The 21821-nt window shown below is 42.3% G+C and overlaps 1 protein-coding gene across 1 annotated transcript in view; it reads left to right on the top strand.

Annotated features, from left to right (window-relative positions):
* CNKSR3 (CNKSR family member 3) overlaps nt 1–21344 on the top strand; it is a 111335-nt gene extending 89991 nt beyond the window's left edge. The window contains exons 8-13 of the mRNA XM_008995290.4: nt 4750–4818; nt 5074–5220; nt 12364–12488; nt 15635–15843; nt 16326–16415; nt 19983–21344. Of these exons, the coding sequence (XP_008993538.2) occupies nt 4750–4818; nt 5074–5220; nt 12364–12488; nt 15635–15843; nt 16326–16415; nt 19983–20275 (933 nt within the window). The 3' untranslated portion in view covers nt 20276–21344. The remainder of the gene's footprint in view (nt 1–4749; nt 4819–5073; nt 5221–12363; nt 12489–15634; nt 15844–16325; nt 16416–19982) is intronic.
* The last annotated feature ends 477 nt before the right edge of the window (nt 21345–21821 follow it).

Below are 21821 nucleotides of genomic sequence, written 5' to 3'. Positions count from 1 at the left end.
TAATCATTCATTTTGCACCCTGAAAATGTTAAGCCATAAATACAAAAGCAATGATCTTTTTGTTTTTGAGAATCTCTCTTATAAGAATTGGGATTGGTGGCCATATGTATAAAATATAATTTTTTTGATTTAATGGAATTTGTATGTCTCCAAAGCAGCTATTCAGGATTTTTCTTACAACATATTTTTATACTTGTGTTTAATAATATTTGGCATGATATTGAAATTGAGTCCCCTCTCCCCATCCTTTGAATAGGAAAAGCAGGTCTATTTCTACTGTGAGAAATGTTTGTACACTGTGTACTTCCTTCTGGAAATTCTGCTATGAGTAGGGTTGTCTTTAGCCCCTCAAACATTTTGCATTTGTGAGAAGTAGAGCTAGCTGAATGCATTCTACTTGCAATCTACAATGTGTCTTGCTTTTGGAAGACATTGATATGAAACTAAAAATGTTTGGATAGCTTCCCTGGGTCTGTGTAAAAGAAGCATATATTTGGGGAATTAACCTATTTCATCAGCTAAGGCAGGAGGAGATAATTTCTAAAATTAGGGGTAATTTTAGTAGCTGCTTTTCTAATCTGTTTGATAGAAATATGTGTCTAATTTTGAGCTTCAGCTGCTAGATCTTTTGATAAAGGCAAATGGCAGGATCTGTGAAGTGTCTGTGATTAGCACTTGATTTTTGTAGTGAGAAAATGATATTGCTTAAGGCAGTCAATGAATTATAAATACACTGGATGCTTCTGGCAGATGATTGGGTAGGAAATGGTAGTGTCTTTTAGCATTCTCTGTTGAACTACAGTGAGGAAGCCCTGAGAGTCGCTAGGAGTTTTTATACCAGGTCACCTCCTAGCCAGTAACAGCAGAGGAAGCTCTGCTTTAGGCTGGGGATGGTGTTGAAGAAAAGGCACATGGTCTAGCACTTGAGTCTTCCTTCATCCTTGATCGAGACTCAGTACATTGCAGCTCAGCCATGATAAGAACACAGCCATGTCTGTTTGTATAGATCAGAAACATGGTGAATATTGTTTCAATTTTTAGAGTTGAAGTTTTGCTATCTAGCAATTTGATGATTATGTTGTCTGACTAACTGGACCAGTGTGTTTTTCGACTCTGTTGAGCCATCTTGAAGCAATTTCCATCTTGGATCCACACGTGGAGCACTACAAAATTACCATCAGAAGGAGAAGGCATAGTGTTTCCTTCTTACACTATCCCCCTTTTTACAGAAGAGTTCAGTGACAGACTAAACAAAGCTGCTTTTGAATTAAATGAAATAACATATATCATTAATGATATATTCCCTGAATTTCTACCAGAATTCTAACACTGGCTGACAGACTCAGGTTCTGTCCTGGTGCTCCCATACAGGACGGTATGGAAGCCATCTCAGGGAGTGGTGGCTACCATCTTGTTAGAGATCAAAAAAGAAAACATGTCTTCTTCCATCTGGTAATCCACTTGAAAATGTCACTCATTCCTTTAGTCATTCAATTTACATTTATTGAGTACTTGGAATGTGCTAGACTCTAGACCAAGTAAGTCTTAAGTCTTCTGGACAAGCGTAGGAAGTTAGGTGTGAGTCCATTTCTCCTAGGCTCAATCTGGATATTTATTCTTAATGTTGGGTATTTTATGCTTGAATGGCAGTAAAAAGTACCAGCTCCAGATCAGCTGTTGGCTATCATTTAAGGTTGTTATGACATTACTTTGGGAGGCTGAGGCAGGCAGATCAGCTGAGGTTTGAGGTTCCAGACTAACCTGGCCAGCATGGGGAAACTTTGTCTCACTGAAAAAATTAGTTGGGTGTGGTGGCGCATGCTTATAATCCCAGCTACTGGGGATGCTGAGGTGGGAGATTCACTTGAACCCAGAAAGCGAGGTTGCTTTCAGCTGAGATCCGCCATTGCACTCCAGCTAGGGTGACAGAGACTCCACCAGAATGTTTTAATGAAAGCCTAATCGTGTGGCAGTCGATGAAAATCACCCATTGTTTTCACAAGTGAATTACATCCATATTCTTCAATCTTGAACCTGAGGCTGAAGCAATGCCAGCAGCCATCTCAGGCTTTCAGTCCACTTCTTTGAAGGTTACCTGAAAGACTAGGATCATTCCAAAGCCAGACCAGCAGTGTCTGATATTTCTCTATCTTCATTTTTTTGATGTTATTTTAGACCTTGATAGGAGTCTAAAACAACCTCATCCATACTTCTATCTTCCGCCCCTGAGATCAGGTGGGAGTTAGATTGGCCTCTGAAGAATGGGTGCATTATTCTCTAGGTCATGACCCTTCTGCAGCAAACCAGCACAAGCATCATTTTCCAGTAGTCCTCCTCATGGTGAAGATAGGCAAGAGCTGCTGCCCTGGGAGAATTTTGGTACCAAGCTCTCTCTTTACCAGGGTTCTGCCAAGCACAACTCTTAATCACTTGACTGGACATTTGAGAAATGAATGCAGAAGGATCGTGAGGAAGGGAAGTCAACTCAGGACATCAGTCGATGTTTTTTAAGATCGCACATCTAGAGACAGGGACTTCCTGGCTTTGGGGCTATCTTTTGTAAAGTGAAGCTTATCTTAAATGAATCCCTTACCCAGGAAGATTAACCGGACTGGACCGATTAGGATCAAAATTACCAAAGTAGGCCTTTAACTGTAGGTTAAGCATCTGACACACAGGGACAAAAAGGAACATAGATAAATTCATTTTTTTAAGTGATGCAGGAAACTTGAGATGAACATGGGCTGGTCTCTCAGGTGAGCACTGCCGGTTATGGGAGCAGGTTAAATGTTTTCACAAATAACTGTCACAGTTACCCGAGCCTTGTGTGGCGTCCGGATATAATCAAAGGGAATATCTCTACAGTGTAGGGCTGCATGTTAATTTCTGGTTGAGCCTGTCACAGCAGTTTAGAGAAACTTCAGCCAGTGTGTCTTGGGTCTCATTGCTGTCCCTTTCCCTGTGTTCGAAGTTGCTATTTTTTGGATAGTTGGAAATTGTTTGAAGATTCAGCCTGTTATGTAAGTTAGAAAATTACATACTCTGTTTGACTAGAATTTGAAATCCAAGGCTTATCCTTTCTTCTTTTCTCAGTCATACATGAGATTCCCTCAACACAAAGAGTTCTAGGTTGCTTATATGAACAAGAACATCGTGAGCAAAATATTTGACAAATGGATTATATCCCTTTATATATATATTTGTTGTGGTGGTGGTGAATTAATAACCAGGCATTATTTGAAGGAAAACAAGTCTGGATTTTGGTTTGATACTGAAAACTCATTTTTTAATGTAATCTGGAAATGAAAACTAAATTCATTTTCTTTAAAGCAATTTCTGTTGCCACCAACTTTCTATTTTAACAACATTGCAATAATAGGTAAGAGAAGATGGAATGAGAACAAGGTTTAGTTTTAATAAGGAAATGAGATGACAGAGTTACAAGGGTGATTTTCCATGTTGAATAGTTGGTCAATTTTTTTTTTTGAGACGGAGTTTCGCTCTTGTTACCCAGGCTGGAGTGCAATGGTGCCATCTCGGCTCACCACAACCTCCGCCTCCTGGGTCCAGGCAATTCTCCTGCCTCAGCCTCCTGAGTAGCTGGGATTACAGGCACGCACCACCATGCCCAGCTAATTTTTGTGTTTTTAGTAGAGACGGGGTTTCACCTTGTTGACCAGGACGGCCTCGATCTCCTGACCTCGTGATCCACCTGCCTCGGCCTCCCAAGGTGCTGGGATTACAGGCGTGAGTCACCGCGCCCGGCCAGTTGGTCAGTTTTTATGAGATTAATTTTGATAAGGACATACATAAGAATTTTTTAGATGAACCATAGCTTTCTTTTTCTTTTCTTTTTATTTTTTTGAAATGGAGTCTCACTCTTTCACCCAGGCTGAGTGCAGTGGCTCGATCTCGGCTCACTGCAACCTCTGCCTCCTGGGTTCAAGTGATTCCCCTGCCTCAGGCTCCCAAGTAGCTGGGACTACAGGTGTGTGCTACCACGCCCAACTAATATTTTGTATTTTAATGTAGAGATGGGATTTCACCATGTTAGCCAGGATGATCTTGATCTCCTGACTTTGTGATCTGCCCACCTTGGCCTCCCAAAGTGCTGGGATCACAGGCATGAGCCACCACACGTAGTGTAGATGAACCAATAGCTTTTATCAGCCAATCATTTTGACAATATGTCCAGGCCGGCTGTGGTGGCTCATGCCTGTAATCCCAGGACTTTGGAAGACCAAGGTGGGTAGATCACCTGAGGTTGGGCTTTCAAGACCAGCCTGACCAACATGGTAAAACCTCATGCCTACTAAAAAAAGTAGCTGGGCATGGTGGCGCATGCCTGTAATTTCAGCTACTCGGGAGGCTAAGGTGGGTGAATCACTTGAACCCAAAAAGTGGAGGTTGCAGTGAGCTGAGACCCGCCATTGCACTCCAGCCTGGGTGACAGAGTGAGATTCCATCTTAAAAACAAAACAAAGACCGTATATCCAGTCTCTCCCCGATAAATTAGCTGAACCTGGCTGTTCTAACTGACAGCTTATCAGTTATAACTGACACTAATGAAATGGATAACACAGTATTCGTGTGTAAGGTCCTGTAGACTGTGTAGTTTCAGTACAGGAAATAAAGTACATTGTTTTATTTTTCCTGAGAAAATGCTATTTCAGTTGCTAATTTTCTACAGAAGAAAGAAGAAATAGAAGGTTTAAAGGAGTTAAGTCAGGTTGTTTTGATTCTCTACAGTCTCCTGCAGACAGATCGCAGAAGATTCATGCTGGTGATGAAGTCATTCAAGTTAATCAGCAAACTGTGGTGAGTTTGTTTGTTGAGACTTCATTTCCCTCCTTAGAACTTTTAATTACATCTAAAACCATTTTGTCTAAATTTTCAAAATTTGCTGTTTATATCCTATTTTTCATTCTTTTATGTCATGAGAACATGAACATATTTGTGCCTGTCTATTTTGTCTCTGTGTATTTGCTCATAGCTCTGATTGCCTAAGATAAATTCATAGGTTCGGTTTTTCGTTATTCATGAGCAAGTCTCCCCTCCCCATTTTCTTTGAAGGTGGGATGGCAGCTGAAAAATCTGGTGAAGAAATTGAGAGAGAATCCCACAGGAGTTGTGTTACTGCTGAAGAAGCGCCCCACCGGGTCTTTCAACTTCACTCCTGCCCCACTGAAAAACCTGCGGTGGAAGCCGCCTCTCGTACAGGTATCTGGGATTAACTGTAAACTCCATTTAGCATCAGCACCTGAACAATGCTGAGTATCTGATTTGTCTCCAACCAAAAAAGACGAAAATTTGAAAGTGATTGGTTGGTTTCAGGAGTTTGTATGTAATTATCCTATAATCCCGCCTATGTGAAAGTATAAATTCTAGATGTACATGGAGCAGTGTGGTAGCCAGTAGCCATAGGTGACTATTTACAGAATGAAATGAAATTAAAAGTTCAGAGAGGCCATGGCAGGCAGATCATGAGGTCAAGAGATCGAGACCAACCTGGCTAACATGGTAAAACTCTGTCTCTACTAAAAATACAAAAATTAGCTGAGTGTGATGGTGTGTACCTGTAGTCCCAGCTACTCAGGAGGCTGAGGCAGGAGAATTGCTTGAACCCGGGAGGTGGAGGTTGCAGTCAGCTGAGATAGCACCACTACACTCCAGTCTAGCAACAGAGCAAGACTCTGTCTCAAAAAAAAAGTTCATCTCTTCAGGATTGCTAGCCACATTTCAGGTACAGAATAGTCCCAGATGGCTAGTGACTCCCGTATAGGACAGTGTGGAGATGGACATTTTCTTCATTGCAGAAAGTTCCTTCTAGTCCTCCTCTCTCATTTCAAACACATACTTACATAACTATATACGGTTTGAACACTAATCCTGGAGAGACCACATGGGGTTGAGTCTTCAGCAGCACTTTACCAAGGCAGGGGTGGGGGTGGGGAGTGCAGTCCACCCCATGGGAAGCAGTATCACACCATTATTTAGACATTACATAGCATTGCCAATCTGTGCTGATAATAGAAGGCACACTGACTTTAAGTGAGCTTCATTTCAACTCTTCTCAAACAGTATGCCCCCTTATCACTGACACATGGGCTGGTCACACTCCTTGTTAGGCCATTGGTCCTCAGTGTTTATTTCCAAAACCAAGAATGAAAAGCAGTAACCTTATAATGCCCTTTTAGAAGATTGAGATTATGGTTTATCTGTAACTATTTTTGATGTTATTATATATCTCCGCATGGAAGAACAGTAGTCTTAAGCCATCAATTTTGAAACTTTGTGTGGCGAGGGACTGGAAAATACCTATAGGAGTCACAGAGGAGAGGTAAAAATAAATAATTCAGAGGCCGGGTGTGGTGGCTCACACCTTATAATCCCAGCATTTTGGGAGGCTGAGGCAGGAGAATCGCTTGAACCTGGGAGGCGGAGGTTGCAGTAAGCCAAGATCACGCCACAGCACTTCAGCCTGGGTGACAGAGTGAGACCCTGTCTCAAAACAAAAACAAAAACCAACAAACAAAACCTCTCAGTAAAGGTAGGGCAAGAGGGGAACATAATTACAGTCAGTTTATAAATAATAACCAAACATATTTGAAAATTTACTTTTTAATTGACAGATACAAATTGTATATATTTATGTTGAACAACACAATGGTTCAAAATATGTTTACGTTTCAGAATGGCTAAGTCAAGCTCATTAATATATCCATTACCTCACATACTTATTTATTTGTGGAGAGAACACTTAAAATCTAAGGTGTTACAGCGATGTAGCAATCTTCAAGCATGCAGTACATTTTTATTAACTGTAGACACCGTGCTGTACAGTAGATCTGTTGAACTTACACTTCCTGGCTAACCGAGACTTTGCACTCTTTGACTAGGATTCCCCAGTCCCCCTCCTTCCAACCTCTGGCAACCACCATTCTACTCTCTGCTTCTAAGAGTTCGATTTTTTTTCCTTCTGATTCCACATATAAGTGAGATCACATGGTATTTGTCTTTCTGTGCCTGGCTTATTTCACTTAACACGGTGTCCTCCGGGTTCATTCCTGTTATCACACATGAAAGGATTTCCTTCTTTTCTAAGGCTGAGTAGCATTCTACTGTGGATATATTTTCCTTATCCACACACCTGTTGATGGACTCTTGGGTTGATTCCATGTCTGGGCTGTTTTGAATAATGCTACAGTGAACATGAGGGTGCAGATATCTCCTGAGCCTACTAATTTCATTTCCTTTAGATGTATATCCAGTAGTGAGACTGCTTGTTAATTTTTCAGGGAACCTCCATAGTGTTTTCCATAATGGCTCCACTAATTTACATTCCCACCAGCTGTGCACTAGGGTTTCTGTGTCTCCTCATCCTCATCATCACTTATCTTTTGTTTATTGATAGTAGCCTTTCCAACGGGTGCCAGCTGTTACCTCACTGTGGTTTTGATTTGCATTTCCCCGACGATGAGTGATGTTGAACATTTTTTTCACATCTCTGTTGGCCATTTGTTTATCTCCTTTTGAGACATGTCAACTCAGGGCTGGGTGTGGGGGCTCACATGTGTAATCGTAGCACTTTGAGAGGCCAAGGCAGGAGGATTGTTTGAGCCCAGGAGTTTGAGACCAGCCAGGGCAACAAAGCAAGACCATGTCTCTACAATAATTTTTTAATCAACTACTTGGGTGTGGTGACATATAACTGAAGTGCCAGCTACTTGGGAGGCTGAGGTAGGAGGATTGCTTGAGGCTGGGAGCCTACTGAGAGCCTTGAATGTACCATTGTATCCACCTTGAGCTATGGAGTGAGATCCTGTCTCCAAAACAAACAAAAAGAAGTGACAGAGTAATGTCAATTCAGGTCCTTTGCCCATTTGTAAATCAGGTTATTTGTGTGTGTTTTTTGCTTTTGAGCTCCTTATATAATTTGGATATTAACCCCTTATCTGATTTATGGTTTGCAGATACTTTCTATGTTATTACCTTGTCCCTAATTTGCTTTGTCGATTATTTCCTTTGCTATGCAGAAGCTTTTTAATTTGATGTAATCCCACTTGTCTGCTTTTGATTTTGTTGCCTGCGCTTTTGGGGTCAGAGCCAAAAAATCATTGCCCATAACTGAGCCTATTGATTTTACCCCAGCTGCTTCTGTTTGCGTTGGTCTGTGTAAAATTTAAACTTGCTTAGATTTTTTTGGAATTCTCAGAATATGATACTTAATATTACAGAGGTGCTAATTCCTCATATGTAATTGACGGAGTGCCTGCCAGGTACTAGCTTTGCCTGCTAATTGGTTCATGAGATAAATGTTGGGTTCTGAAGGAAAGAGAGGTATGGACTGTGAGGTGAGAGCACTTTGGAGCCTGGAAGGGAGGGTGGGATTTTCATTGGCAGATGGGAGCCTGTATCATAGAGGAGATGAATGCGATTCTTTAAACATATTTGCCCACAAAAGGTAGATAGACCACCATCAGGGAAGGAGGCTGTGTCTTAGATCAGGTTTCCTGGAGCAGAGTCTGAGATGTACATTCTCATGAGAGCAATTTTTGAGGCCGTGTGCTCCATGTAAAACTGGTAAGGGAGGGAGAATGATGACGGGGAAGCAGCAAGGATGCCTCTCAGGTGCAGCATAGCCTTGACCTGGTAATGCAGGACCAAGCATCCTGGTGGAGCCACACCACTCCAGGCTCTGGTGGCCTGGCTCGGGTGAGGCAGCTCTGTCAGCTGAGGGTCATTATTCCAAGAAGGGGCAGCTATGCACTTTAGCAGCTGACACTCCCAGCAGCAGGGAGCGGTAGTGGTGGTAGAGAGACTCTAGGGGGGTCCCAAAGCTTCTACCACAAGGAATGAGCAGCTCAGACTGTCTGGAGCTCAGGGAGGGAGATAAAGTTGAACTGGTTGCCTGAGGCTGTAGTGGAGGTATGGAATGCTAGGCTGGGGAACATGGGCTTTCTTCCACAGGTGACAGGTTGACAGCTGCTTTTATATTAATAACTCTATTACTTTGCTAGGGCTGCCATACAGGATGGTAGAAGTACAAAGTCAAGGTGTCAGTGGAGTTGGCTTCATTCCGAGGACTCTCCCCTTGGCATGCAAATGGTGGTCTTCTGTCCTCGTGTGGTCCTACCTCCATATGTGTCTGTGTCTTAATCATATGGGACACTGGTGATGTCAGATTGAGCCCACCCTAATGGCCTCCATTTTCAATTAATCACCTCTTTGAAGACCCTGTCTTGAAATACAGTCACATTCTGCGCACTGGGGGGTGAGAATTTGAGCATAGAAAATTTAGGGGACACAGTTCAGGCCATAACAATATCAAAACATTAAGAACCACCAGAAGGAAGGCTATTGTATAGGGTAGATACAGGGTGATGTAGTCCTGGGCAAGTCTGGTGATGGGTGATTCAGTGAAAGACTAGGAATGCTAGAGGCCACTGGGAAGGACATCAGGAGGGCTCAGGAAGCAGCACAGCCTGGTGGTAATGAATATGGCCTCTGAGTTGAACCACTTGGGTTCAAATCCCAGCTCTGCCACTTACTAGCTGTTGAGGGACCCTTAGCCAAGGTATATAATCATTCTAAGCCATGCTCTTCTCATTGATAGTGTTGACTGTTAGAAAAGGTTTTGGGGTAAGGGTGAGAAGGACCAACAAGGCCAAGGAAAAGCAGGTGCGCAATATGGCAGGGAACCTGAGTGGTGACAAAAATTGGAAAGTCAGAAAAGAGGCCATTTGGAAGGAAGAGATGTCAGGTATTTTGAGCACAACTGAGTTAGAGGTGATAGAGGAAAATTCACATGATATGTTCAGAACATGAGTGAAAATAATTTTTAAAGTACAGGCTAGTGTCAGTCCCTTTGCTTCTGGAAATTCACTTGAGAAGGGACACTCTGCGATGTTCTCTGGTTTTGCCTACTTTTCTGCCAAGTTCCACTAACTGCAGTTTGGGGAAGAGGTGGTGATGAGACAAACACCTAATTTTGTTTGTGACCCAGGGGAGTAATTACCATGAAAATGCAGATGTCATTTTATAGCTTTGCTTCCAAGTGTTCTTGTGATGTGCTCAGGATATTTTCAGAATATAAACTCTGGTAGACAAATACTCCATAGGTATTTGTCTACCAGAGTTTATATTCTGAAAACAGCCCTGGGTGTTTTCCTGTGCTCTATTCTTCATTATTCTTTGTGCCTGGGCACCCACCATTCCCAGAAGAGAGCTCTCAGTCTTTTTTCAGCATCATGTTTGTTGTCCTGTCATAGAAAAGGCACTCATCACTGTTGATGCCACACTCCTGGTAAATGAGCATTACTGATATAGAAGGAATTATCGATGTGTGTGTTTTCAGGGAGTATCCATTTTGTAGAAATGCTCTAGTTTACTTTTGCTTCTAATATTTGGAGAATCTGGATCCTGGCCTCATATTTTCAGATACCGTCCAAGATTGACATGTTGATATGTCAATCAATTACACATTGACTAGAATTGACAGATTATGCATTAGTGGCCAAGGTTTAAAATATGGGAGTTCTACTTTGGAAGACTGTAAGTTCAGTCCCTGCCCCTGTGACTTGGTAACTCTCCTGAAAATAAACTGTCTTCTGTGATGACCCTGTCTAGCTCCATTACACTGGCTATTCAGTCCTTTCAATTCTTAGAATCAGTTCACAGCTTCACTTCAGGGAGCTCTTCCACCACAACCAGGCTGCGTAGGGTTGAAGGTAGCTTTTTTTTTTTTTTCTTAAATAGAGACAGGATTTCATTATTTTCCCCAGACTGATCTCGAACTCTTGAGCTCAAGTGATCCACCTGCCTCAGCCTCCCAAAGTGCTGGGATTATTACAGGTGTGTGGCAACATGCCTGGCCTACGGGTAGTTTTTATGTCTGCCTAGAGGTTAGCACAGTCTCACTGGCCTTCACCAAGTATTTGCTGCCTTCTAAGATTTCTTTGCTGTTCTTTCTACCAATCAGAGAAATCACTGTCATTGTTAGACTATAGGAAGGTAAGATTGAAGTTTTCACACAAGATATTACAAACTATGTCCTTTGAGACCAGTATCATATTCAAATTCAGCTGTGTGGATATGAAATTAAGATTAACTTGTATATATGAGTGCATATATGTGTATGTAGTTCTAAAATAAATGGTGTAAGGTTGTGTCTTTACTATGGGAAAGCAGTGTCCTAAGTTATTCACGTGTTCTCTTACTGAATTCTCACAGCCACCCTATCTTGATACTATTCTTATCCCTATTTATTCTCATTTTATAGATGGGGCACAGAGGCATTGTGTGACATGGTCAACAATAAACAGAGAATAAGGGCTGAGCGGGGTGGCTCATGCGCCTAATCCCAGCAATTTAGGAGGCTGAGGTGGGCAAATCACCTGAGGTCAGGAGTTTTGACCAGCCTGGCTAACATGGTGAAACCCCATCTCTACTAAAAATACAGAAATTAGCTGGGCATGGTGGCATGTACCTGTAATCCTAGCTACTTGGGATGCTGAGATGGGAGGATTGCTTGAGCCCAGGAGGCAGAGTTTGCAGTGAACTAAGAGTGTACCTCTGCACTCCAGCCTGGGTAATGAGAGAGACTCTGTCTCTAAAAAAAAAAAAAAAAAAAAAAAAGAGGAAAAGAAAAAAGTCAGTAGTAGTGCTACTGTTGACTAGGAATATTGCTTGGAACTCTGGATGGGACTCTGGCTAGTCTTAATAACTGTTTTGTTTTCTGTTTTCTTTTGTTTTGTTTTCGTTTTTGAGATGGGAGTCTCACTTTGTCTCCCAGGCTGGAGTGCAGTGGCACAAACTCGGCTCACTGCAATCTCTGCCTTTTTTTTTTTTTTTTTGTAGGGATGGGGCTTTACCATGTTGCCCAGGCTGGTCTTGAAGTTCTGAGCTCAAGAAATCCACCCACCTTGGCCTCCCAAAGTGCTGGGATAACAGGCATGAACCACTGTGCCCGGCCTTGCTAGTAATTTTTATAAACTAACTCATCTGATTCTCACTGCAGCTCTATGCAAGAGATTTTGTCAGTATCGCTCCTTTACAGAAGGGGAAAGGAAGGCCACAGATGTTTAAGTAATTTTGCTCAGAGCTAGAATCATAACCCTGGCACCTGGCTCCAAAAACTCTGCTTCATGCCACTATATATCGTCTTTCATATCCCTCAGCTAATTCTAAGGGTTTCATAGAGGAATAGAAGTTAAATATTGCTAATATCCATAAACACATGAATGACCTCAGTCCCTGTTCAGACATGGGAATGTCATTGGTTTGGGGGAGGGGAAATGAACACCAAGAATCATCTCCAAATTGACCTCCACTCTTTGCACTGCTGTGTTGCTCCTGTTTCAGACCTCACCTCCACCCACGACAACCCAGTCCCCTGAAAGCACTATGGATACCTCGCTGAAGAAGGAGAAGTCAGCCATCCTGGATCTTTATATTCCTCCTCCGCCAGCTGTTCCCTACTCTCCCCGGTATGTTGCTGTCCATTGTTATGGTATGCTTGTCTCCTGTTGGTGTAGTTTGTCAATGGTGGTGTGAAAAGAGGATCTTGAGAGAGGAAGTTGCTGAGCTGCAGGGTGATGGGGCTGAATCTTGGACGTCTGTTAAAAGTATGGTCAGCCTTACTTTATAAAAGTATAGGGACAGATCTATGTTCTGTTTGGTGAGGAGGGCCCTTTTGAGAAAAGAATATGGCAATATCAGCCAGGTGTGGTGGCTCACACCTGTAATCCCAGAACTTTGGGAGGCTGAGGCACGCAGATCACTTGAGCTCAGTTCAAGACTAGCCTGGGCAACATGGTGAAACTATCTCTACAAAAAAATACAAAAATTAGCCGAGTGTGGTAGCAGATGCCTATAGTCCCAGTTACTCAGGAGACTGAGGCAGGAAAATCGCTTGAGTCCAGGAGGTGGAGATTGCAGTGAGGAGAGTTTGTGCCATTGCACTCTAGCCTGGGAGACAGAGCTAGATCCTGTCTCAGAAAAGGATATAGCAATACCTTACTTTTGAAAAGTGAATGAAAACATGTGTTTTCCTGGGGCTTTGGAAGAGTCTGTTGAGGGGACCCTGAGGGTTAAATTTCATTAAACCTTACTTTTGAAAAGTGAATGAAAACATGTGTTTTCCTGGGGCTTTGGAAGAGTCTGTTGAGGGGACCCTGAGGGTTAAATTTCATTAAATCCATGGTAAATTCATCTTGTGGGGGTAGATAATGAGTATTTCTGTGAGATTAATGAGAGTCACAGCTTGATTTTGCTGAGAAAGATGTGTTCTTCACAGAACTTTAAAAAAAAAAAATCCTATGTGGCCAGGTATGATGGCTCATGCCGATAATTCCAGCACTTTGGAAGGCTGGGTCAGGAGGATTGCTTGAGACCAGAAGTTCAAGACCAGCCTAAGGAACATAGTGAGGCCCCGTCTCTACAAAAAAATTTAAAAATTAGCTGGGTGTGGTTGTGTGCACTTGTGATTCTAGCTATTCAGGAGGCTGAGGTGGAAGATCACTTGAACCCAGGAGGTTGAGGCTGAAATATACCATGATCAAACCATGTACTCAAGCCTGGACAACAGAGTGAGACCTGGTCACAAAAACAGAAAGCCAAAACCAAAGAATCCCAAATCCATGTGAGTGTAGGTGTTAACATTTCATATTTGTGTGTGTGTACCATAAATTCTTAAAGATAGTTCCTTTCTTCATGGCTAACTTAAATACTGTCCAGTGTAATGAGGGTGGTATATAGTGTATGGGATGATTTAGGTGTGATCTAGGCTTGTTTTTAGCAACTCACATGTTTATGTATGTTGCTAAAACTAGACAATCTGGCTCATATATTCAACATATATGTTCTGAGAGTATTGGGTCTGGGTTACCATCTGACACAAAACAGACTCAGTCCTTGCCCCTACAGAACAGCTAGGGGCTTATTCAACAATTCAAATGAAGTCCAGGCTGGATTTTATTACAGTGACATTTTACTTAATCTTGGAGTTTTTTGTTTGTTGGTTTTCATTTGAAGCTGTGTTATTTGCTTCATTGTGTTTCTTCTGTATTGGGTGCAGAGATTGAACATTGTTTTCCTCTTCCTTGAGTGTTGGTTTACACAGAACTTACTACAGCGTGTAGAGATTGTACCTCAGGTGATCGGGGCATTCTGGTTTGCAGGATCTTAAGTGTGTTTAAAGTTAGAGGTAGTCTTTGCCTCTGCACATAGAGAGCACGGGGCTCCACTGATGACTAATATGTGGATTGTTCTATCTGAAACTGGAAGAAGATGCTCTCCCTTGATCCAGAATGTTCTTGTCTGGGTTGCTGGAGTTATGGCAAGCAAAGGGGTAGTGTATACATAGTGAGAGATAAAGGAACCTGGAGCTAGAACGAGAACTGGATTAAACCACTTGGGGAGATGATTTTGAGAGTGCACACACACCACTCGTGAGGGACTTTCTGAGGAATAAAAAATGTGAATGGATTACGGAGAAATGAGTCATGAGAGTTTTGTGAGTGGGGAGTTATATGCCAGGTTTAAAGTTATGGAAGGACATGTATTTGTGGGTGGGAGGGGTGGGTGGGTGCCAGCTTACCTGGGAATACCACACACAGGCGTGGCTGATTAGTGGATTCCTTTGGGACTCAGTTGATTCTATATTTGTCTAGTAGTTTTTGTCCTGATTCACCTAATGGAATTTACTAAGTGTAAAACAACTAATCAGCTGGTAGCTTGGACTCAAGTTAATCCTATACTTTGAACTGACATGTAGCTAGAGTTAGGATGGAATCAGTGATCCAACTTTTGCTGGTTTTTACAGTATTTAGTTCAGAAAAGAACCACTCTTTGTTGGTTACTATAAAGGTTCCTTTGTGTCTTTTGACATGGTTTTCAAATCTAACAACTTCATTATACATCAAGAGTCTTTTTTGCTGGATTTTGGCAAAGATACAACTCTTGGCATGAGCAACATGGTTCAATAGAACATACCTTAATGTGTGATTGCTGAAGTAAACAGGAGATTCACCTATAGCACAGAAGCACAGGAAAGCTAGAGCTGTCTTTTCAAAAGTATATTTGTTTAGATATATATTTTAAAACCCTGCATTTACTCCTATGTTTTTTTATTTTTTGAAACAGAGTCTTGCTCTGTGCCCAGGCTGGCATGCAGTGGCATGGTCTTGGCTCACTGAGACTTCCACTTCCCGGGTCAAGCAGTTCTCCTTTCTGAGCCTCCGAGTAGCTGGGACTACAGGCACCTACCACCCAGCTAATTTTTATATTTTTAGTAGAGATAGGGTTTCATCTTATTGGTCAGGTTGGTTTCAAACTCCTGACCTCAGATGATCCACCTGCCTCAGCCTCCCAAAGTGCTGGGATTATAGGTGTGAGCCACCGTGCCCGGCCTGCATTTACTCTTATTTCATCATGTCATGGTATTTTGCTCTTATTTAATGGATCTCTATGTATGTGAGTGACAACTGGGGTTGAAAAACGGAACGCTTTTCCTCCAGTGGGAAAAGAGAATTTAAATTATCTTCTGTGTGCTGGAGGTAGCACGACTGCTGGAATTCTTCAGTATGAGAACATCTTTGTAAACAACTTAATTATTGCCCATATTATCTTCCAGGGATGAGAATGGGAGTTTTGTTTATGGAGGGTCCAGTAAGTCCAAACAACCATTGCCTGGTCCTAAGGGTTCAGAGTCCCCGAATTCCTTCTTGGACCAGGAAAGCCAGAGACGGAGATTTACCATTGCCGACTCAGATCGGTTGCCTGGGTATTTGGTGGAAACCAACGTTCTGCCCACAAAAATGAGAGAGAAAACACCATCTTATGGTAAGTTTCGAGAGTTTGTTTTGTTCTGCCTTGGGCCTTGACTTCTCTTCCCCGCCCCCTGCCTTAGTTAGAACTGTTGGATGAATTTGGCAGACTTTAAGAGTAATCTGAGGAAAACATAAACCTCAATGAAATTCTAAGTATGAGACCTTTATTCATCTCTCTTAAGTGGATCCTTGTTGAGTCATTACTCTGCCTGGCATCAAAGCCCGACTGGGTGAGATCATGTTACAATTTCAGCTTTCCGTGCCCGGGCTTTAGCTTTGGAGTGGCTTTGCTCTGTAGACCCACAGGCTCAAGTTTAACGTGCCTCTATCTTAATTGCCTGCTGTGGAAATACAGTGCTTTAAAATACTTCTCTTATTTTAAAATGTGTTATTGCTTCTGTCCAATTGGGTGTGATATTGTGGGGTCTAAGTTGAAGGACTCACTAAAGTTCAGCACTCATCAGACTTGTCACCATCCTTCTCTTCCCTCTGAAGGCAAGCCTAGGCCTTTGTCCATGCCGGCTGATGGGAACTGGATGGGGATCGTGGACCCTTTCGCCAGACCTCGAGGTCATGGCAGGAAAGGTACGTTTAATCCAAGCAAACCAAGGAACAGCAAATGGGGAGTGAACAGACCCAGGGCCTGGTTTTAGCTCTGTTTCTAAACGTGTTACAATAGCTAGATTGAGTACTTGGCCTTTCCGAGTCCTGCTTTCTCATCTATAAAATCAGGGCTGCTGAAGGTCTTTTAAGAGCCTACTTATTTCTAGAATGCAAAATTACATAATCTAGTTAGTGATAGTAAATATCCTAATTAGCACTGAGTGCTATAAAAAGGCTGTAGACTTTAATGGTCTAATTTTTATTTATTCATTTATTTTTTAGAGGCAGGGCCTTGCTCTGTTACACAGGCAGTAGTGCAGTGGTAGGATCACTGCAGCCTTGAACTCCTGGGCTCAAGTGATCCTTCTGCCTCAGCCTCCTGAGTGGCAGGTACTACAGATGCATGATGTCACACCTGGCAAATTTTTTTTTAATTGGTTGAGATGGGGTCTCAATATGTTGTCCAGGTTTGTTTCAAACTAGTGATCTTCCTGCCTCAGCCTGCCAAAGTGCTGGAATTAGAAGCATGTGCCACCATACCCAGCCAAAGATCTAATTTTTTTTTTTTTTGAGATGGAGTCTTGCTCTGTTTCCTGGCTGGAATGAAATGGAGCAACAGAGCAGTGGTGCAATCTCAGCTCACTGCAACCTCTGCCTCCTGGGTTCAAGCAATTCTTCTGCCTCAGCCTCCTGAGTAGCTGGGACTACAGGCACGTGCCACCACGCCTGGCTAATTTTTTGTATTTTTAATAGAGACAGGGTTTCAACATGTTGGCAAGGATGGTCTCGATCTCTTGACCTTGTGATCCACCCACCTTGGCCTCCTAAAGTACTGGGATTATAGACGTGAGCCACCGCACCTGGCCAAGTCTAATTTTTTTAATAAACAGAAAAAAATTATTCATTAATCTTTTTTAAAATTTATTTTTTAAAATTGAGATAGAATCTTACTATGTTGCCCAGGCAGGCCTTGAACTACTGGGTTCAAGTGATCCTCCCACTTAAGTTTCCTGCGTAGCTGGTGTTATAGACATGTGCCGCCATGCTCAGCTTGTATTAAACAATCTTATTCTCAATTTTGTGACTTTTATTTTTGGAGTCTGTTTAATTTCTGGTGAACAAACATAGGGTTGTTTTTTTTTTCCCCAAGTCCTTCTTGTGTTAGAAGGTAATTACAATTTGAAAAGAAATTTGTGTTTAATTCACCCTGTAATCAAAGTCACTGGTTACTATACTAGTCCTGAGTGAAATGTTTTGAAACATTCTCATTTTTTTGCCTGACTGCACTTCATTATCATCATTGGCAGAACGTTATAACATTGTTTTTGCAGTTGTTGAAACAAAGAGCTGGTGAAAAGTTAAAGTACAGTAGGCTTTAGCTAGCAAAGGAAGAAGAAAAAATTATGGAGGCCTAACCTTCCAAAGGGATTGATTGACCCCTGACCCTTTCTAGACACTTGGTTAAGTTTGTCACCTGAGTACCCATATTGCCTGGATTATGCTAAAGTGAAAAAGGGAATGATGCCTGGGTACCATTCCAGATACCCTTAGTTAACATGTGAGTATCGTGTAGCAGTCAGCAGGTGGCAGGGCTGTCCTTGGTTTAGATTTAGACACGGTAACATCTTCCTTGCCCTTCTTCTGAGCCCGGATTGAGCCTTTTATTTCTTTTTTACTTGGAGAGATGAAATGTAGTGATTGGGCTGTGTGAAATTGGGAAATGGAAGAATACTTCTCCCCCCCACTTCTCCTTCCACATTTTTCTTGCATGATTATCTTGGAATAAAGGTATCTATCTACAAACAGCCACTTAAAAAAATAACAGTTTTATTGGGATATGACTCATTGCATAAAGTTTAGCCTTTTCAAATGTACAATTAGGTGGGTTTTAGTACATTCACAGAGTCGGGCAGCAGTTACCACTATTCCAGACCACTTTTGTCACTCCAAAAAGAAACCTTGTACCTTTTAGCATCACCCCCAATTCCATCCTTCTTCAGCCCCTGGCAGGCACTCATCTACTTTCTGGATTTGCCTGTTCTGTATATTTCATATAAATAGACTTGTTCAATATGTGGCTTTTTGACAATGGGCACTTTTTAGATGTGACTTTTCCCCTTTTACACATTGTATTCCAAGCACATTGAAAAACGTGGAAAGCATGAGAAAATAAAACTCAGCTTCTCCATCCTAAGAAATAATCATGTGAATGTTTTTTGTGACTTCCAGTTGTCCCTATAATTACATTTATATACTTAGAAAAATGTGCAAAATGGGAGAAGCAAATATTTAATAACACTGTGCAAAATGAATATTACCCAGACCATATTAAAAAAGAATAAAGCTGTATTACTATGCAGTCTTATGGCTCTAGTGCCTATTTATTTCTTCAATGTGCCACTGTTGGAAATTTAGGTTATTTTTGTTCTGGTTTTTTTTTTTTTTTTGGTAGCCAGGGTGTGGCGGCTCATGCCTAAAATCCAGTACTTTAGGATATTGAGGTGGGCAGATCATTTGAGCTCAGGATTTCAAGACCAGCTGGGTGGGGTGGCATGTACCTGTAGTCCCAGCTATGTGGGAGGCTGAGGTAGGAGGATCTCTGGAGCCTGAGAGGTGGAGGCGGCAATGAACTGCGATGTCACCACTACACTCCAGCCTGAACGGCAGAGCGAGATCCTGTCTCAAAAATAAAAATAAGCATAAAAATAAATGTTTTACTAAGCATCTTTGTCCATAGATCTTTGTACATTTTGGGGTATAGAATTGCTGCTTTACAGAGATGCTACATGTTACCAAAGTGTCCTGTATTTTCAGTTTCTATTCAGTTTCTTAACATTCCACCCCTATCCAGGGGGTCTACTGGCCTTTAGGGCAGGATCACTCTTTTCCTTGTTCAGGAATGTCCCTGAATGCCCGACTTTAATGCCTGGCATTTTAGAGTACATAAACAATTCTTGTTCAGGCATTGCAGGGCATTAAAGTCTTTGATACCCAACCATTAAAGGAGCCCCTTGTGTTACGTCTCAGGCGCTAAAGCAGCCTGAAGTATGAGGGACCTTTTCCATTTTTGCTTCTAGAGCACCCACTGGTGGGCCCAGCCACGTGTGGGACCTGTGGCCAATCCAGGGAGGAGAGCAGGGTATGGTGCCCACTTTCAGGGTAGTGGCAGAAGTCTGGGCAGGCTGAGGGCCCTCAAAAGAGCACTGTGCAGGGGATTGTGATTGATTGATTTTTGAGATGGAGTCTTGCCCTGTTGCCAGGCTGGAGTGCAGTGGGGCGATCTCAGCTCACTGCAACCTCCGCCTCCTTGGTTCAAGAGATTCTTCTGCCTCGGCCTCCTGAGTAGCTGGGATTACAGGTACGTGCTACCATGCCCAGCTAATTTTTGTATTTTTAGTAGAGACAGGGTTTCACCATGCTGGCCCGGATGGTCTCCATCTCTTGACCTTGCAATCCACTGGTCTTGGTCTCCCAAAGTGCTGGGATTATAGCTGTGAGCTACCACTACCGGCTGGGATTGTGATTTTAATGGATTTTGTCTGGAAACAGGGGAAGACGCCCTTTGCCGGTATTTCAGTAATGAGCGGATTCCTCCGATCATCGAAGAGAGCTCTTCTCCCCATTACCGGTTCTCCAGACCCACGACCGAGCGGCATTTGGTCCGAGGTGCGGACTACATCCGAGGAAGCAGGTGCTACATCAATTCAGATCTCCACAGCAGCGCCACAATCCCATTCCAGGAGGAAGGGACCAAAAAGAAATCTGGCTCCTCAGCCACAAAGTCCACAGAGCCGTCCCTCCTGGTCAGCTGGTTTACACGCCTGAAACTGTTGACTCACTGAGAGGGACCCTGCTCAGGCCACCCGCCTGGCTCCTGCTCCAAGTGCCTTGCTTTTACAGCGGACAGCCTCTTCCCGTTCCAGGCACAGTATTATGTAGTGACCTTATGCTATTTCTTTCTTTCTTTCTTTTTTTAAAAGTTATCTACTGCCCTTCTTGGAAGTTTGCAGGATTCGATGGGAACAAATTCAGAGGATCTTAGGTGCTGGCTTGTGAAGACACAAGGAGGGGAATGACTGGAGCCTTGTCTCGCTTCCCCAGAGACAGAACGTGGAGAGACACCCTAGAAATGGCAGTCCTGGCCAGAGACGCGGTCATTGTGACGGACTGTTGACTGGTAGCGTTGTTCCTCTTTGAGGGACTGAGGGGACTGAAATTAGTGGCTGTTTTCACACAAATATATTGGTTTGTGGTCCAACTTCTTTATCTGAAAAAGCCAGTGAGAAAACATTTTTGATTTGATTTTTTTTTAAGCTATATACCATATTCGTAAGTGTAGCAGCTTTGACTTTGCAATAATGTGGCAAGTGTCTGATTCTCCTTTGAGGCAGATGTTAAGTGTAGCCTGTTACACTTGTTCAATACCTTCTTCATGACAGTCTTAGTATAGATCAGTTGGTACCGAAACACATGAACACATTTTGATAGGGCTTATTTCACACAAAGAAGTTTGTGGTTATTTGTGTGGGGTGTTGTTGTTTTATATATTATTGTTTTTAAGGAAAAAGAAGCTATTAGATTCGCTGACAGCCAAAGTATCATTTAGAAAAGTGAAACAACAAGATTTAGGTTTATGAAAGGTCTATCAGTTTGCATTTTGACCTGTTCAGTGTATTCTGTCTTCCGGCATAGTATGTGCAGTTCTTCAAAACTGTACACGATTTGCTGATTAGAAATATCTTGGAAAGCCTCATGGTCGCTAATTTTCAACTAGCATCAGGTATTTTGAAAATGTGTGTCTGGATATTAACTCTTGTTTAAACTGAATGTATGATATTTTGTTAGAATGGAAAAGTACTATCTTGTTAATTTAAGTATTTTAAATATAGTTGTATATTTTTCTTACTCTTAGTCACCTGTAATTGAAATATTTCTGTTATGCGTCATACACGAAAGCTAGTGAAAAAAGAAAGTGCAAGGTGTTTTCAGATTAGCAAGTGACTATCATGGCTCTTACCAGCAGGGCACTATTGTTAAAAAAAATCAAAATAAATCCTTCCAAGAATTTTGGGGTTTTATGGATTAGAAATGGAAGAGCAGGAGAAGCATCTGCAAAGTGAAATCGCACGAGGGTAGTTTTCTGAGGTATCTTCCTAGGCAGAAATGAAGGCCCCTACTCCAAAATGTTCTTTCTCACACCGCTGGAATTGTTGAGTTTGCTCAACTGCCTGGAATTGAGCCCATGAAGATGCACCGTAGGTGGGAGAACACGTCCCGACCCGGCACGTACTCCATCACCAGGTACAGGTTGGAGTTGTCCCAGGTTGGAGTCAGGAAACATTTTCCCTTTAAAATGCCTCTGGTGTGATTAAAGTCACCATCAATCAC

This window comes from Callithrix jacchus, chromosome 4 (genome assembly GCF_049354715.1).
Source record: "Callithrix jacchus isolate 240 chromosome 4, calJac240_pri, whole genome shotgun sequence".
Lineage (NCBI taxonomy): Eukaryota > Metazoa > Chordata > Mammalia > Primates > Cebidae > Callithrix > Callithrix jacchus.
This window is presented reverse-complemented; position numbering and strand designations above follow the sequence as displayed.